This window comes from Seriola dumerili, unplaced genomic scaffold, assembly GCF_002260705.1.
Source record: "Seriola dumerili isolate Sdu_G_001 unplaced genomic scaffold, Sdu_1.0 BDQW01000866.1, whole genome shotgun sequence".
NCBI lineage: Eukaryota > Metazoa > Chordata > Actinopteri > Carangiformes > Carangidae > Seriola > Seriola dumerili.
The window spans coordinates 41,051-59,440 of NW_019175121.1; the positions used below are offsets into that span (position 1 = coordinate 41,051).

The following is an 18,390-nucleotide window of genomic DNA, read 5'->3' on the forward strand; positions in this document are numbered from 1 at the left end:
ATGCAGGTATTTTACAACCAAATCATGTATAAATCATTTGCTGAACGAATTTAAATTACTAAGCAAGTCCCTGAAGCTTATAAAAGATGATAAGAAAGCCCTTAAAATAGTTCATTTGAAATAAGCCCCTTTCCAATTTTTCTTGCCTTTTATATGATGTACTTTTTGTTTATTTCTTTAATGTAGTGATGCTCAACTGGCGTTAGTTCTTATTCTTTTCTGTGAAAACTAAATATATAATATAAATAAATGCTTTATTTGTTTGTATCTTAATATGTGTTTGAAATATATATATATATATATATATATATATATGGCCTGGTACAGTATCTGTTTAAAAAACAACTTTATTTAGAACAATTACAAACCAATTTCTCGTGGGAACAGAGAGCCACAGGGATCACATCCAATCCTGAAGTTGGTAGGTAGGGTAGAGGTAGAGAGAGAGCGAGGTGGGGAGAGGTAGAGCTGACAGTGGAGAGAGAGAGAGAGAGGTAGAGAGAGATAGAGGTAGAGCTGACAGTGGAGAGAGAGAGAGAGAGGTAGAGAGAGATAGAGGTAGAGCTGACAGTGGAGAGAGAGGGAGGTAGAGCGAGATAGAGGTAGAGCTGACAGTGGAGAGAGAGGGAGAGGTAGAGAGAGATAGAGGTGGAGAGAGAGTCAGTTGAGACTGAGCCGACAGAACGAACAGATCACTGAGAAGTTTTTCTACGGCAGCAACAGAGGAGAGGAGGAGGAAAAGATAAAAAGAAGAGGAGGAGAAAAGAGAGGAGGAGACAAGACAGAGGAAGAGAAGAAGAAACAAAGAAGAAAAGGAGAAAAAGAAAGAGACTGAACAACAGGAGGAGGAATAAGTCCTGTCGTCTGTTTAATCACCTTATCAACAGAGAGAGAGACAGGTGAGTAACAGAGAGAGAGACAGGTGAATAACAGAGAAATAGACACAGGTGTTGGACAGGTGTTGGGAGTCTGGACCTCAGTCTGATCCAGGTCCAGGTCTGAGGTGGAGGGTCAGACTCAGCAAAGGTTTTAATAAACCAGTGTCTGTCCTCAGTGTCTCCCTTTAATCATCTCTCTTCAGTCGGACACAAACAAACAAACAAAGATGGAGTCTCATTCATACCTGACTTTATTTCTCTGGAGGCTGCAGGACACAGAGATAGAACATCCTCTACCTGTTTATAATAAAGTTCACACCTTTCTACACCTGTTACAACACCACAAGGTCCACTTAGTAAATGTTCTGGAGCTTTTGATCTGATCACATGATCTTCCTCAGCGTCAGAATGAACTGATGATGTGACAAGCTCAGTGGGTTAAACCCGTCTGTACCCAGGTTCAGTCTGTTATTGGTTGTTGATGATGATCATTCGATTGATCATTAATAGGAACTAGAGTGTTTGTGTTGCACGTCTTCACTGGCCCAGAGGTTTGGTACAAAAAGACAGCAGCCAATCAGAACACAGAGCAGCCTCAGGCCATCAGATGGTCGAACAGAACACTGAACCAGGATCAAAGAGAACAGAACATTCAGGTGAACATACCTGGTCGACGACTCTGTTCAGGTCTGCTCAGGTCTGTCATCTCTGACTATGTCACTGGTGGTTTTTGTTGTTCCAGTTTCGTTGAACCACCAGGGGATGGCGACCACCTGATGGATGGTAACCAGCAACAACTCTGTAACCATGACAACCACCTGTTTGAGGAGAGAGAGCTGAACCTGATGAGATGTGACTTCTTGATGAACTTCCTGTCTGTCTGACGGTCAGTCCACCATGTCCCTCACCCTCCTTCCCCTTCTTGTCCTCCTACCGGCACTGGGCCAGAGTCAGACCGGAGATCTGTTTGATGTGTGTCGGTCTCTGCGCGGCTCAGAGGCGGGGCCGGGCTGGGAGTTCTATGCCTGTCAGCCGCCACCCGCCAACATGAAGGAGGTGATGCAGATCAGAGTCGACCCCCCCGGGATCACCTGTGGAAACCCACCTGAGAGATTCTGTACACTGGTCAGTGACACACACCTGAACACACCTGAACACACCTTAACACACACCTGAGCACAGACACATAGATCAGATCACACCAGACTGGAACCAGCATCAGAACATTCCTGTTCTGGTTTTTCTCCTGCAGGTTTAACTGGACTAAACAAACTGACTTCCTGTAAACAGACATCCCATAATGCATCACTCTCTGAGGAGCAGACTAAACAACTGCTGACATTCCTCCTGTCAGTCATCTGCTGACCCCTCAGAGTGATCAGGTGACCTCCTGCAGGTCCTCGGGTTCTGTCTAATTGATCCTTTGGGAAGCTGAAGTCTGAATTATTGATGAATGTAGCAGAAATCAACTGTTAATGATTCATCAATGAGAATTCACAGGAAACAAAAACTGACCCTGTGTCAACAGAGGTCAGAGGTCAGCAGTAAATACAGCAGCAAACATATTTTACTTGTAGTAGACTCTGAGGACTTAACCAGTTTATACTGGACTCACTCTGAGCTGTACTAGGAGCTGTACTAGGAGCTGTACCTAGGAGCTGTACTAGGAGCTGTACTAGGAGCTGTACTAGGAGCTGTAGTAGGAGCTGTAGTAGGAACTATACTGGGAGCTGAAGTGGGAGCTGTAGTAGGAACTATACTGGGAGCTGTACTAGGAGCTGTACTAGGAGCTGTACTAGGAACTATACTGGGAGCTGTACTAGGAGCTGTACTAGGAGCTGTACTAGGAGCTGTACTAGGAGCTGTAGTAGGAGCTGTAGTAGGAACTATACTGGGAGCTGAAGTGGGAGCTGTAGTAGGAACTATACTGGGAGCTGTACTAGGAGCTGTACTGGGAGCTGTACTAGGAGCTGTAGTAGGAGCTGTAGTAGGAACTATACTGTGAGCTGAAGTGGGAGCTGTACTAGTAGCTGTAGTAGTAGCTGTACTAGGAGCTGTAGTAGGAGCTGTAGTAGGAACTATACTGGGAGCTGTACTAGGAGCTGTAGTAGGAGCTGTACTAGGAGCTGTACTAGGAGCTGTACTAGGAGCTGTACTAGGAGCTGTACTAGGAGCTGTACTAGGAGCTGTACTAGGAGCTGTAGTAGGAACTATACTGGGAGCTGTAGTGGGAGTTGTACTAGGAGCTGTAGTAGGAACTATACTGTGAGCTGAAGTGGGAGTTGTACTAGGAGCTATACTGGGAGCTGTACTGGGAGCTGAAGTGGGAGCTGTAGTGGGAGCTGTAGTGGGAGCTGTACTGGGAGCTGTAGTGGGAGTTGTACTAGGAGCTATACTGGGAGCTGTACTGGGAGCTGTACTGGGAGCTGAAGTGGGAGCTGTAGTTGGAGCTGTACTGGGAGCTGTAGTGGAAGCTGTACTGGGAGCTGTACTGGGAGCTGAAGTGGGAGCTGTAGTGGAAGCTGTAGTGGGAGCTGTACTAGGAGCTGTAGTAGGAACTATACTGTGAGCTGTAGTGGAAGCTGTAGTGGGAGTTGTACTAGGAGCTATACTGGGAGCTGTACTGGGAGCTGTACTGGGAGCTGTAGTGGAAGCTGTAGTGGGAGCTGTACTAGGAGCTGTAGTAGGAACTATACTGTGAGCTGTACTGGGAGCTGTAGTGGAAGCTGTAGTGGGAGTTGTACTAGGAGCTATACTGGGAGCTGTACTGGGAGCTGAAGTGGGAGCTGTAGTGGGAGATGTACTGGGAGCTGTAGTGGGAGCTGTACTGGGAGCTGTGGTCTCTGGATTGTCCGACAACCAGGCCAACAGGAATGGTCCCATGCCACCTGATTGGTCGCTCCACTCCCTGTTCTGAACAGAACTGCTGTGTTTCTGCTGTGACGTGTTTTAACTAACCTCACACTGACATGAAGGATGTGTTTCCCTCATTAGCTGGAGTCTGTCAGCGTTAGTCAGTGATGGTTGGTTAAATCCTGTTTAGTGGTCGACTGTGACAGTTGGCAGCAGCAGCTGAAGTTACAGGATAAACCTCTGATCAGATTAACATCAGTTTTAATCCATCACTGCACATGTATGTTAGTGGGACACACACACACACACACACACACACACACACACACACACACACACAGACATCATCATTAGACATCAGTGTCTTAAAGGAGCTATATGTAAGTTTAGCTATTGCTACACAGCTAATGTTAGCATTAGCATTAGCAGCTGTTCATCCGTCATTGTTTTTACAGTTGGACCCACAGTGACTCAAGCTGTGTCTCAGTTCAGGTCTGTGATGTCATCTAAAGAGCGATGACATCACTCCTCAGACGTGTTGAGCTGGTTGATGTGATGAGTTTGGTTCTGTGTGTCCTCAGGAGAACCCGTACCTGTGCAGTGATGAATGTGACGCGTCTAGCCCCGACCTGTCTCACCCTCCCCAGCTGATGGGGGACAGGGAGAGGGGGGGCCTCATCACCTATTGGCAGACGGTCACATGGTCCAGATATCCTGAGCCGCTATTGGCCAACATCACTCTGTCCTGGAACAAGAGTCTGGAGGTGGTCGATGACATCATCATCACCTTTGAGTACGGCCGGCCAACCAGCATGGTGCTGGAGAAGTCCATGGACAAAGGTGATTGGTTTGGGTCTGGGGCTCTGGGGGTCTGGTCTGGGACACCTTCCATAGCTGATCACAGCACGGTGCCGGGTCAGGTTCACCTGTGAAGACCCACACTTGTATCAGTCCCAGACTCACTGAGAACAGGACCGAGACCGGTGCAGAGCCAGGAACAGACCAGGATCTGCACAGAACAAGAAGGATGTTTGAAACATTGGTGACTCACAGGAGGAAACAAAGACACCGTTGAAAAGAAAAACAAACAAGATGTAAATGTTGGAATAATTTAACATGTTGGGCATTGATTATCAATTGTCATCAGAAATTAACAATATAGTATGAACATTAATAACGATTAATCAATTTAATTAAAGTTGTAGTTATTGCTGCAAATGTTGATGCTGTCTCAAAATATATTAATCTGGAGCTGTGATTGACAATGAACTGACTAACGACCACATCAGTAATAAGTCATTGTGTGTGTTGCAGGTGTGACGTGGCAGCCGTATCAGTTCTACGCTGACGACTGTCTGGAGGTCTTCGGCATGTCACCTAAACGAGTCTCGGATTTAGCGCCGACTAATTTAACACGGGTGATCTGCACCGAGCAGTACTCCCGCTGGGTCGGAGCCAAGGTGGGAGACTGGACCTTATAATGGTCATACTGTTAATACTGGTCATACTGTGAAACAGATAATGTGCCTGCTGCTTGGTGTGTATCCCTCACATGCTTCATGGGAGGATGGAAACAAGCACATACATCCCCCTTTCTCCCCAGGCCGACGACAACTTTTAAGATGAAACTTGTGTTTGAATTTTGTATCACACAGAGAAAATAAAAAGTTGTATGGGGAAAATTTCAGCACTACTGGCATCCCAAGGTTTCCATAAAGACAATGATATATGAAATGTGTATCTACAGTTTAAGGTTGAGGTTTTAACACAGTTTAAAAAGCTTTGGACAGCCCTCTCTGCACTTTGGGGGGATTACCTCTAAAATTGTAAAAGATATCAGAATGAGACCAAAACTGATATAAGACCAATTTCTTGTTTTTATATAGAAATTGGATTTAAAAGAGGTTGTCAGATTTTTCTTGAGGAAGATTTTCAAGGATGACAGTTAAACTGCACGTGATGTCATCCTCTCTGGCTTTGGCCATTCTGTGCAATACACACCCATTATAAAATCTAAAAAAGTGTAAAAGTGATGCAAAACGTAAACTGCGATTTTGTGAAACCATAAAAGTTATCAAAGTAGCAATTTAACTCAAAAAGACCCATTTAAGGTTTCAACCATGTTTCTATGTCAAAGTATTTTCTGGGTTTTCTTGAAGCTATGGGACTAGTTACATGCCGAAATCTTTACGGAAGATTAAGAAGAAGAAGAAGAAGTAAGCAGGATTGTAATATGTTCCTACTGTACTACATAATGATACAGACTCTAACACAGTAATAGTTGAAGTTAATCTTGGAAACTGCGAGAGTGAACAGCAGGTGTGATGGGACAGGTGTTGTGTAGCTGACAGGTGATCTGACTCCTGCTGTCTGACAGGAGGAGAAGACTGTGGTGTTCGAGGTGCGCGCTCGGTTCGGAGTGTTCGCGGGTCCGAAGCTGATCAACATGGACGCTCTGTACACACGGATGGAGACCATGAAGGGTCTGAGAGATTTCTTCACCTTCACCAACCTCCGTCTGAGACTGCTCCGCCCCGCGCTGGGCGGGACCTACGTCCAGAGAGACAACCTGCTCAAGTACTTCTATGCCATCTCCAACATTGACGTACCTGCCAGGTAACAACTGCACCCACCATAACTCAGATGACCAATCACTGAGCGAGGAGGCTGTGATGTCAGAGTGTCTGTTGCAGAGACTGATGTCAGACAGGTGTGTGTGTGTGTGTGTGTGTGTGTGTGTGTGTGTGTGTGTGTGCTCCTGCAGGTGTAAGTGTAATCTGCATGCGTCTCAATGTGTGTTACGAGATGCGACCCTGCAGTGTGAATGTGACCACAACACAACGGGACAGGACTGTCAGCGCTGCAGACGAGGGTTCAAGTCCCGCAGCTGGAGACCTGGATCATACCTGCCCCTGCCCAAAGGCACTGCCAATACCTGTATGTACCTGTACCCCCCCCACACACACACACACACAGGTAGATACACAGTGTGTCATGCTGTTTGAATAAAAGTCAAAGTGAGAAAGACTGAAACATTTAGGAACCAATCAGAACTCAGAACAGTGTGACTCCTCCCAGCCACTGACATCAGTACACCATAAGAAAATATATGAAGAGGTTTGTTGTCAGTCGTGTGCATGCGTGTGTGTGTGTGTGCGTGTGTGCATGCATGCGTGTGTGTGTGTGTGTGTGGTGGTCTGTGATATTGGAGGAAGTGTCCTGGTGGCTTCTGGGTAAAACTTGTTCTTCTGTCTTGTCCTGTTTGTGGTCCTCTACTGATGATCCTGGTGAGGTGGATCCAGACTGGTCCTGATCCAGTTTGGTCCAGTGATGGATCACAGTGGAGGGAACACGACTCCACTCATAATCACACCTCATTAACATGTTGTGTCTTTTTCAGGTGAAGTAGCTGAACCATCAGCCAGTAAGTACTGACACCTGTCTGTCTGTCTGTCTATCTGTCTGTCTGTCTGTCTGTCTGTCTGTCTGTCTGTCTGTCTGTCTGTCTGTCTGTCAGTCTGTCTGCTCACCTGTCTGTCTGTCTGTCTGTCTGTCTGTCTGTCTGTCTGTCTGTCTGTCTGTCAGTCTGTCTGCTCACCTGTCTGTCTGTCTGTCTGTCTGTCTGCTCACCTCTCTGTCTGCTCACCTGTCTGTTCACCTGTCTGTCCCTCAGCCCTTTCTGTCTCTTAGTCAAAGACATAAAAACGTAGTAACGTGGTCAGTGTTGCATCATGGGAACAGATATGAGCTTTGAGCTCAGAAACCATTTTAAATGTGACAGTGTCACTGATTGTAGCTACCTTGTTGCCATGGTGAAAATGATTGACAGGGACAAACTTGTCTGTTTGTTATTGTGTTGTAGTTTTACCTCAGTAAAGATCTGATCTGAACTTCTTTCACCACTGACAGTAACTACTAGTAACTACTAGTTACTGTGTTGGCACTACTAACTAACCCATCGAGGAGGTGGAAACCAGCTCCATAGATAGATAGCTAGATAGATATTTTATTTAACCCATGTTCTGAAAAGTAAAATCACTGTTGTTGTCAGTGGAGTCTGGTGTTTCTGAACAAAAAGGTCTGACTCTGTAGAAATCCAATGTAATGTTTGATGTTTGTCCCTGTCAATCACTTCCACCCAGAAACATGGGAACAGAAATTAATCCCAGTGTCATCCTTTAAAAATCAGAGTGCATTCTGGGAGGAAATTGAGCGTTAATCTGTGGTTCAAAGCAAGTTAACACACTAGCAGATGGTGTGTGTGTTTAATCTGAGCTCATCTGTTTTAACCTGGCAATCGCCTCACACACATGCACGCATGCACACACACACACACACACACACACACACACACACACACACACACACACACACACACACACACACACACAGAAGAACAGATCCATTCTACAAGATGCAACAGTGACAAGAGAAAATAGTAATGATAGAGAATAAAGATCTGTGTGATATAGAGATGTAACACACACACCTCTGGTCAGAGACAACCAGTTTCTCATCTGAAAGTTGATATTTAGCTTTAGAATATTTCAAACTCATCTCATTCCTGCAGCAGTGAAACTGTGGAGTGGAATCTGTCCAGCAGTGTGTGGAACTGGTCTCCATTAGAGAAACATTAGAGTCCGGTGAAGGTCTGCAGAACAAATCTGTTGGGATCAGGTGACTGTAGTAGACTCCAAACTAAATGAAGCTCAACGTTCATGATTCATCTCCTTGATCAACAGCTCCTAACAAAACTACACACTGTGTGGACCTACACATCAAGCAGGACATATAAAAGATACGGTATAAAATGAACAGTCGCAAAAATGTATCTGGGTGGCCACTGTCCACATTCATCTGAACGCAGCACAGAGATGTGCAACTCCAGCTTCAGGCTATGAGGCTCAATAGAAACCCACTGAGCTTCAAGTGATAGTTGTGGTGTGGCAGGGATGTGTGTGATGGTAACGTCATATACGTCAACCTCACTCGTTGGCACTGGAAATACTGGTCGGTTAAACTAATTATTAATATTTTATTCATGTAGAACACCGGTTAACTGTTGCATCTAAGATGTTGGACAGCCACCCACCACTAGGTGGAGCTGCAGCCCTGACAGACAGACCCCCACCTCTCCCTTCTGATGCCAGGATGTTGTAAACAGGAAAGCAGGACAGAACCAGCTCAGTTTGGCAGATCCAGAAAAATGAAAAAAATGTTGTTTCGTATAAAACCATTCAACCAACGTGTGCAAGGACTAGCTGCTGGTGCTAGCACTGCTAGTGTTAGCCACAATAGGCAAATCGATACAACACGTAGTATTTCCCATCAATTACCAAGACTGTGATGGCCCACCATGGTTCATCTTCAGGTTCAGTGGCAAACTGAGGTTCAGGTTTGGAAGCAGGATCTGTATGTTTTGTGGGTTCAGGAGGTTTGGGATAAAGTTATCACATCGTTATGCATCATTATCCACATGTATTCGATGGTCTGATTTATTTTGGAGTCTACTGTCAGCCGGTGGGTGTGAGGGCAGTTTGTAAGGGGGTTGAGGGTTGGGGGAGAGGGGCATCGTGGGATGCCGTTATTCAAATTTCATTAAATTGAAAACCAGTGTTCTGTCCTGTAACGTTCTGCAGAGTTCAGTCAGTGTCTGTAGAGAACCGAAAACTGAGATTCACTAAAGAGAGTAACTCTTCTTCTCTGACAGCGGCCGGTGACTCTAACTCAGCAGCATCTGATAGACCCTCTGCCTCATCAGATGGAGTGACTGACACTACTACTCCTACTACTACTGCTACCACTACTGAGACTACTACTACTGATAGTTCTACTACTGACATCACTATTACTACTGACACCAGAACTTATGCTACTATTACTGACAGGACTACACCTACTGACAGTACTACTACTATAAACACTGCTACAACTATTGGCATTTCCACTACTGACCCTACTATTACTACTGATAGTACAACAACAATTTTTATGTACACATTAATTACTGATGCAATCTATACAAGCACACAAAGTCCTCTTACTGTTACAGATATAGGAAGTACTTCTACTACCACTGACACATGGAGTACTGCAGAGACAAGTACTAGTTATGACACTAAATCTGTATTTGACATGGACAGTGTATATACTATTAGTATTTCCATGACTGATACTAGTTTAACAACCTACCTCAGTAGTACTAGTGATACTGATGACTTTCCTAAAGCTGGTGTTGAATCTGCTACGACAACAGCTGTTACTGGTACTACAGTTTTTACTGCTGTCAGCAGCACTGTTTGTAGAACAGGTTCTGATGCGTTTCCAGACTTCCAGGGTACAGCAGGACGTACAACAAATACAGCTCTGTCCAGCAGTCCTGCTTTGGAGACTGGAGAAACTGTGTCCAAACCAGCTCTCACAGTACCAGACACCACCATTCCCAGTACCACTAGTAGCACCTCCAGTCTCTCCAGTAACATCAATACCAAGAGCCCCATAATCCCAGGCTACAGTACTGACTCTGAGGTGTCTATTTCTGACCCAGTGACTCTACCGTTTGACTCCACCTCCTCACCAGACAGCACAGACTCCGCCTTCTCTGGGACTGATACTACCAACCTGATCACCAGTACTACCCTATCTGCTGATGGTACTACATCAACCGGAGTCCCACTTCTAACAACCATCCCAGAAATAACCCCACCAGGTGATAGGGCTCCATCTGGAGATGCTCCACCCACAGTGTCAGCCCCAACCAGTCAGACTGGAAATGCTTCACCTACAGCAGGAGCTGACACAACCTCTCCTGAGGTTCCTTCAGACACTAGATATATACTACCTCAAGATGTACCTCCTCCTGATGTACCACTGCCAGATGTATCTTCCCCTGATGTATCTCCTCCAGATGTACTTCCTCCTGGTGGAGCTCCTCCTGCTGTACCTCCTCCTGATGTACAACTTCCTGATATACCACCTCCAGCTGTATCTTCTCCAGATGTACTACCTCCTGGTGGAAATCCTACTGCTGTATCTCCTCCTGATGTACCACCTGCTGATGTACCACCAGCAGTACCACCTCCAGACATACTTCTTTCTAATGTATCTCTACCAGATGTACCACCTCCTCCTGTACCTTCTCCAGATGTACCATCTCCCGCTGTACCTCCTGCAGATGTACCTCTTCCTGATGTACCTTCTCCAGATGTACCTCTTCCTGATGTACCTTCTCCTGATGTACCTCTTCCTGATGTACCTCCTCCAGATGTACCTCCTCCAGATGTACCTCTTCCTGATGTACCTCCTCCAGACGTTCCTCCAGAAGTGCCATTCTCTAGGACTCCAGACTCTCTGATAGATGTACCTCTTCCTGATGTACCTTCTCCTGATGGAGTAACTCCTGAAGTGTCTCCTCCTGATGCTCCCCCTCCAGCTCCCGATGCTCCTGTAGAGTCCTTGTCACTTCCCTCTGAAGAAGCAGGAGGTGATGCTGCACCAGACACAAGCTCCACCATCCTAGATCGGTCTGACCCTGCTGCCGATTTGGCCCCTGTGGACTTCACTTTCCCTTTTCCGGAAGATACAAATCCAGCTAAACCAGGACCAGATTCTGGATCAGATGCTGGACAATCTTCCGAACCAGTGCCTGTTGATGATCCTGGCATCATTCCTGATGATTCTCTTGGATCTATTGATGCTTCTGAATCAGATTCAGTTGATCCTGCACTGGATTCCATCTCAACAGGACCAGACACAGGGGAAATACAAAGTAGAGGACCAGATTCTCCTGTACCAGATCGTGCAGGTTCTGGTCCGGAATCTGGACCAGATTCTGTTCCAGCAGTAGATGATCCAGGATTAGGCTTGTCTCCTTCAGCAGCTCAAAAAGAAGGAAACTCTGAAAAGGCTTCAGCTGTTGGCCAACCATCAGGACAGTCCAATGAAAAGAAAGACTCTAAACAAGAGAAGACAGAAGAGCAGAAAGGTACAGACAAGTCCTTGTATTGTGAATTTCTTGTCATAATCTGGCTACTTAGGGTTAGGGTTATACAGTTGTATCACCAAGAAACAACAAAATGATTTCTTCATCAGTTAATTGTGTTCATTGTGATAAATCACTGACATCAAGCAGGTTTCAAGTCCTCCTTTCTGTAAAGTAAACCAGATCCATTATTCCCTTGTACTTCCTGGTGAAAAGTTGCTGCTGGTGCCTTGTGTTTTTTTAGAAGATGTAAGTACACATGGAAAACTGGCAGCAAACAAACCGGTTGGATAAATGAGGGAAGAGACATAAAGTTAAAACCAACAGGACCAGCGTGTTGATCAATCCTCAAATGAACTGAAACCCTCTCCTTTGTGGAACCAAACAGCTGCTGAGGCCAAAGAGGAAACAAAGACAGAATCCAAGGAGGAAAGTGTTGGTGAGAAAGAGGGAAAAGGCTACGAGAAAAAAGGTACATGTACAAACAGTGTTAGACCAGCCGCCTACTGGCTAGCATTAGAACTGCAGTACCAACATGAGTAGTAGAAGTAGTAGTAACTGTACCTGATGCTGTTTAGTTCTGAGCTCTAATTGGTGGTTAGTTCAGAGGTCAAACCCCGACCTTAGAGTTTTGGTTAGTTGCTACCTTACTGTTGCCATGGTTACACACCTTGCTTTGTGTCCAAAGCGACCCAGAAGCTTCTGATTCCAGGAGGACCAAAGTTCAGTCAACTGTCCAAAATCGCCTACGTCACCTTCCAGGGTAAGACTACCTCCAACCAGCTGACTCCTTCTCCCATACTGCGCCCACGCCCTGACAGATGATCCCTCCCCTTGAATAAATAGCCACTCCCAGATAAACTGAAAGTGTGTTTAGATATTTTGGCATCCTTGTTTATTGTTTCAACAAATGTCAATCAAACGTGACAGTAGATGTTTAGGCACTGGCTCCACCCCTTATCTTTCTGACCCCTCCTCTGTATTTCTGACCCCTCCCACTGTGATTCACTACAGATTGATCATTTTCAGGGTAAGGGTCACCAGAGAGAAGAAACACAAACAGACCTGTAACAAAGCTGTGCAGTCATGTGACCTGCTACAGTAGAAAGAATGTTGGCTGTGATTGGACCACAGATCCATCCCATCTCCATTAGTGTTCATGTTGTCTCACCTGTCCAATTGTTTGATTTCGGCCATGCTGTGTTCTGGTGCTGTGGGCGGGGTTATCTATGATGTGTGGAGCTTCTTTGTTAACTGTCATGACACAGTAATTTCACTGTACTCACAGTGAGTTAGTTAGAGTTAGTAAGTTGCATGTCAGGTTACGTTACCCAGTAGTATGATCTCAGATGTTGATCCAACTGTTGATCCAGTGTGTGACTCATAGGACTGACTCCAGGTGAGTGTGTTAGTAACGGTCTCTGTCTCTGTGTCAGACTGTGAGTGTAACGGCCACTCCAATCGCTGCAGCTACATCGACTTCATCAATGTGGTCACGTGTGTGAGCTGCAAACACAACACGCGAGGACAGAACTGTCAGTTCTGTCGCCTCGGTTACTATAGAAACACCTCGCTGTCATTGGACGACGAGAACATCTGTATGGGTCAGTAACACACACACACACACACACACACGTTCTATGTCTCTATGTCCAGTTTATTATTTATTACTAAATATGTTCAGTTACATGAGTGACTGGAGTTTGATTTTTTTTCCTGCAACCAACCAACCAATCATACTAATAATAGTAATAATAATACTAATAATAATAATAATGTCAAGTTTACCTTTGGTTACCTTTAAAAGGACGCTCAGGATGACTCACTGTCCTTTCCTTCCTTTGATTCTCAGTCCTGTCTGTTTTGTGCGGTCAGTAGAGTTTTAACCTAAGGTTGATATTTCCTCATTAAACTGTTATTCATTGATGATGATGATTAAATATTTTTACAGTACATTTGTTTATTAGATTAGATTTGTTATACTTCATTAACAATAAACCATACTCTCACATTTTGTGTCTTCAGCGTTAAGCTTAAATAATTCTAAATAATAGTCACATCCCCATAACTCATAATTGGGTAAGAGCAACAAAAATCCATGAATGAATCAGATCAAACTCTGGAAACACGCTGCTCAACATGATTGATCAATCATTGATCATTTATCAACATGATAGAACACGTCTACACCTGAACTAAAAGCTTCTGGTTGATAATGTTCATTTAATCAATACCAGTAAAACTGATGTCTTTCTCTGCCGAGAGCCCACACAGGTGTCTTACCTGTCTGTGATTTGTTTTCCCCTGAACATAGACGGATGGTCCGTTTCCAACTCTCTTCCTTCTTTTAAAAGTTTTTTTTCTTTTTCCTTAATTTGAGTTTGAAATAAAAAATAATAACAATAATAATAATGATAATCATCATCATCATCATCTCTGTCTCTGTCAGAGTGTGAGTGCGATGCAGACGGCAGTGTTTCTCCTCACTGTTCTGAGTCTGGTCTCTGTCAGTGTAAAGATGGAGGTGCAGGGAGGCGCTGTGACTCCTGTTTACCTGGATACACCTGGAGAGGAGGCAAAGCCAGCTGCACAGGTACACGGGCTTCAGAACCACTACGACACCTGATACAGTGTTTTTACCTGTGTTCAGGTGGCATGTGATGTCAGACAGTGTCATATCAAACCACTCCTCATGCTATCAATCATGTTTCCAATAACTGATTATTGATTATAATACTTGTGATCAATTAAAATGGTAATTATGATAACAGTCATGTCCTGTCTCCTCAGTGAACGTTTGTGACAAGGAGCGTTTGATTTGTCAGAACGGAGGAACTTGCGTTGACTTCCAGCGCTGCCTCTGTCCAGATAACTTCACAGGTAATTACTCACCTGGTGTGGGTGGGGCCCAGTTATGTCATGAGTCAGGTGTTGTGGGCAGGGACTGATGATGTCATCATGTGTGCAGGTACATTATGCGAGAAAAGTGTCTGTCTGAAGAAGAGTGGTTGCCCTGACAACGCTGAAGGCTCCTCATCGTCTCTGACCTCACACCTTTACCTGCTGACCCTTAGTCTGATCACCTCTGCCTCCTGCTGAGTCCGCCCACTGAGCTGAGGCCACGCCTGCTGATGACATCACAGAGTGATAAAAATTTAACACGATATAAAACCAAGAAGAACCAGTTTACTGTTTACTGACTGTTGTTTATTGTTGTTTTTTTACTGAAATCCACCTGTCACCTGTTGGAACAGGATATGACATCACATCCTGTTCCTGTGTGTAACTGTTTCACAAGCAAACTGAGGACACTGTTTTTAAAGTGTGTGGTCTGTAAAGTTTCTGCGTCTGTACCGCTGACGAAAAGATCCTCAAAGCAACGACTTTCATTGTGAAATTCTCTCTTTGCCTTTCCTGCTGCTTGAACGTGTGGACTCAGGTGTCTGTGACATGTTAAACTACCTGAGGACTCAGATTCAAACTCAGACAACTTTATTTAACGATCCATTATCAGCTAACCAGACGAGCAGCAGTTAACAAAATAAAACATCCTGTTAGAGCTGCTGGAAATAAAGAACTATATAAACATGAACACGGAGGATGTAACTGTCATTTAAAAAATAATGTAGTTATTATTTGCATTGTAATAAAGTTTACTTATAGAGCACTGATCACAATCACATATTACAAGAGTGTCAGAAGGAAAAAATAAAACAAACTATTTAAGATTTAAAACAGACATACAGTTCTCAAATCCCTCCTCTCTCTCTCTCTCTCTCTCTCTCTCACACACACGCTTTATAAAAAACACGTTGGCTTTCCGTGTCGCCGTGTGACGTCATCAGAGCGCGTCAATAGCAGCTAAACCACCGGCACCATGAGACGGTGGTGTAGGACCGGAGCGACCTTGGTGTTTGGAGCGGGACTCGGAGCTGCGGTCAGCCGCCTACTGAGCCTCAGAGGCGGGGAGGAGGAGGACGGTTTGCTCAACAGAGTCCCGGTGGTCCCGGTCCCGAGAGTCCAGGCCTCCGAGCTGACGGTGAGAGAGAGAGAGAGAGAGAGTGTGTGTGTGTGTGTGTGTGTGTGTGTACGCGCGCGCGACCTCAACACATCCTGTCACATTCAATAAAATAAAGCATCAAATCTCCACTTTTCACAAACTGAAACAACAAACGCAAATGTAGCTAATACATGTTCAGATACTGAGTTAACATATATGAAACATACATTTTTATTTTATATGTACACATATGTAAAAATTATACAACCAATTAGAAATTGGAAAAACTTCATAAATTGACATATATCCAATACATGTCTGTATATTTTAGGCAGATGTTATATAATATATATCCATCCACAGCCTGTCACAATAAGTTGCTATTATACTGTATATATATATATATATATATGAACCCTTTCACAGAATGTGAAGTTAGACATGTTTAAAATTAATGAGAAATTAATCAATATATTTATAAACATAGATTCTTTTGATTTTTTTGTATGTTGTTTTAATAAATTAAATCAAATATATGTTAACATGTTAAAATAATTGGCAAGCATATGTTTCCTATGTACAAATTCATCATATAGATATTTTTAATATATGTACATGCACAAATTTTACTCTTGAGTATTTCATATATGTAATAAACATATATCTTCATATATCAGAGGACGAATATATGTGATGATAATATATCCTCTTATAGGAACATATATGTCATATGTTACATTTCTTCATGGGATGAACTGGATTCATCAAAGCTGTTGGTCATTTTTCTGATGAATCAGTTCAGTGACTCACCTGACTCTGCTCCCAGTTGAGTCCAGGTAAGTCAGGAGCTGTGATGAAGTATGGCTTCCCCTCATTGGCCAACATCAAGACCAGAGAGTCCTACGTCACCTCCTACGACCCTCGCACACGCACTGCATCCTGGGTAATAGAGAGGCTGAATCCCTCGTCTCTGAGTGGCCCGTCAGACAGGAAGTACTGCGACTTCAAAGAGGACGACAGGTGAGACAATCCTGTCAGTGTGAATCACTGTTGATTTGTTTGTTTACTAACTGCTGCAGCTGTAATCATGTAAACAGCAGGGACTGACTTAACCCCGCCCCTCTCTGTTTAAACCCCGCCCTTTCCAGCATACACATGTTTCACAGATCGACCAACGCTGACTTCAAAGGGAGTGGCTTTGACAGAGGTCACCTGGCTGCTGCAGCCAATCACAAGTGGAGTCAGAAAGCTATGGAGGACACCTTCTACCTGAGCAACGTCGCTCCACAGGTACACACACACACACACACACACACACACACACACACACACAGGTATACACCCACAACACACAACAGGTCATACAACACACACACACACAGGTACAACACAACACACCACACAGGGGCGCATACACACACACAAACGCAGGTTGCATTACACACACACACACAACACCACAACACACACCCAAGGGTGGCATACACACACACACACACACACACACACACACACACACACACACACACTCTGACTGATGGTTGAATGTGTGTGTTCTGTGTTCCTTTTAGAACCCTAACTTGAACCAGAACACCTGGAACAATCTGGAGAAACTGTGTCGCTCTCTGACCAAACGCTACCTCAACGTGTACGTCTGCACTGGCCCGCTCTACCTGCCCAGGTAACCTCGGCTTCTTCTTCTGTGGTGTCTGACTGCTCAGTGGGAGGAGCTGTAAGGTGACATCTTCAGGTGTGTGTTTCAGGCAGGAGGCTGATGGGAAACTCTACGTTCATTATCAGGTTATTGGGCGAAACCACGTCGCTGTGCCAACACACTTCTTCAAGGTGAGTCTACCTGATGATAAGGATGATGATGTCACCTGTCTTTCTGTCAGAGGATGACGTCTCCCGTCCGGTCTCCTCAGGTGCTGATCCTGGAGCAGGCCGATGGTAGGGGGGTGGAGCTTCGGTCGTACGTTTTACCAAATGGACCAATAGATGACAAGGTTCCTCTGGAGCGTTTCCTGGTTCCCATAGAAACTGTGGAGAGAGCGTCAGGACTTCTGTTTGTCCCGAACATCATGAAGAGAACGAGCAGCCTGCAGGCCATCGCCCACAAGTAAATGTCAGTACCCACAATGCATCACCCACGAGTGAACTGCAACACCCACAATATATCAGATACATGAACTACCGTACCCAGAATCCTCTGCTGCTGGATGTTCTATCTGTGACCTCAGTTCTTGTTTCCTGTTTCCAGCAGCAGGTTTTAAAGTAGAGGTCCAGACCCGTCCAGAGACCTGAGTCTTATGGGGTCAGGAAGGGTTCTGGTTTTACTGCTGGTCTCAGGTCTGTGTGTCGTCATGATCCGAGTGGAAAACATATTGAACTCATATTTCAGACAGGATGGTTTTCTCCAGTCTGATCCAGGTCCAAGTCCAGGTACTTCCTCTACTTAACTGTATAAAAAGTCAACTCTATAATCTACTGATGAATACGAGTCTCTCTGACTCAGGTGTTTCTGTTTCTTATTTTAATGGCTCGACTTTCATATTATTTAATTTCTTTTTCTTTCTGTGGTCAATAAAGATCTATTATCCATGTGTTTTAAATAAAGTTTGTTTAAAAGAAATTAAGTGTCAGTGCAGTCTGATTCTTTTCCTGAGTCCATTGAGGTC

At 44.6% G+C, this 18,390-nt stretch overlaps 2 protein-coding genes across 3 annotated transcripts; both read left to right on the plus strand.

Moving 5' to 3' along the window:
- The first annotated feature begins 1,775 nt into the window (after nucleotides 1-1,775).
- ntng2 (netrin G2) lies at nucleotides 1,776-14,811 on the plus strand. Its single transcript, XM_022766535.1, has 15 exons — nucleotides 1,776-2,003; nucleotides 4,313-4,571; nucleotides 5,046-5,191; nucleotides 6,109-6,347; nucleotides 6,496-6,668; nucleotides 7,132-7,155; nucleotides 10,060-10,544; nucleotides 10,639-11,054; nucleotides 11,164-11,177; nucleotides 12,101-12,184; nucleotides 12,401-12,475; nucleotides 13,149-13,316; nucleotides 14,162-14,305; nucleotides 14,503-14,592; nucleotides 14,681-14,811. Exons 1-15 carry the CDS (start codon nucleotides 1,776-1,778, stop codon nucleotides 14,809-14,811), a joined length of 2,676 nt encoding a protein of 891 aa, XP_022622256.1.
- A 756-nt stretch (nucleotides 14,812-15,567) lies between these two features.
- Nucleotides 15,568-18,332, plus strand: endog (endonuclease G). 2 transcript variants are annotated; one of them, XM_022766557.1, is made up of 7 exons: nucleotides 15,568-15,751; nucleotides 16,539-16,732; nucleotides 16,861-17,002; nucleotides 17,284-17,393; nucleotides 17,476-17,557; nucleotides 17,638-17,837; nucleotides 17,973-18,332. In XM_022766557.1, the coding sequence occupies exons 1-6, from the start codon at nucleotides 15,590-15,592 to the stop codon at nucleotides 17,833-17,835; spliced, it is 888 nt and encodes a 295-aa protein (XP_022622278.1). In that variant the 5' UTR covers nucleotides 15,568-15,589; the 3' UTR covers nucleotides 17,836-17,837; nucleotides 17,973-18,332. The 2 variants fall into 2 exon arrangements, with proteins under 2 accessions (XP_022622278.1, XP_022622280.1); XM_022766559.1 differs by having other exon boundaries at nucleotides 17,976-18,332.
- The last annotated feature ends 58 nt before the right edge of the window (nucleotides 18,333-18,390 follow it).

Excerpts from the sequence above, each read along its gene's own strand:
- ntng2 (XM_022766535.1), top strand. The coding sequence starts at position 1,776 with ATGTCCCTCACCCTCCTTCCCCTTCTTGTCCTCCTACCGGCACTGGGC. Across the intron at positions 10,545-10,638 it reads CTGACACAACCTCTCCTGAG|ATGTACTTCCTCCTGGTGGA; the intron begins GTTCCTTCAGAC and ends TATCTCCTCCAG. Across the intron at positions 13,317-14,161 it reads CGACGAGAACATCTGTATGG|AGTGTGAGTGCGATGCAGAC; the intron begins GTCAGTAACACA and ends TGTCTCTGTCAG.
- endog (XM_022766557.1), top strand. The coding sequence starts at position 15,590 with ATGAGACGGTGGTGTAGGACCGGAGCGACCTTGGTGTTTGGAGCGGGA. Across the intron at positions 15,752-16,538 it reads TCCAGGCCTCCGAGCTGACG|TTGAGTCCAGGTAAGTCAGG; the intron begins GTGAGAGAGAGA and ends CTCTGCTCCCAG. Across the intron at positions 17,558-17,637 it reads TGCCAACACACTTCTTCAAG|GTGCTGATCCTGGAGCAGGC; the intron begins GTGAGTCTACCT and ends CGGTCTCCTCAG.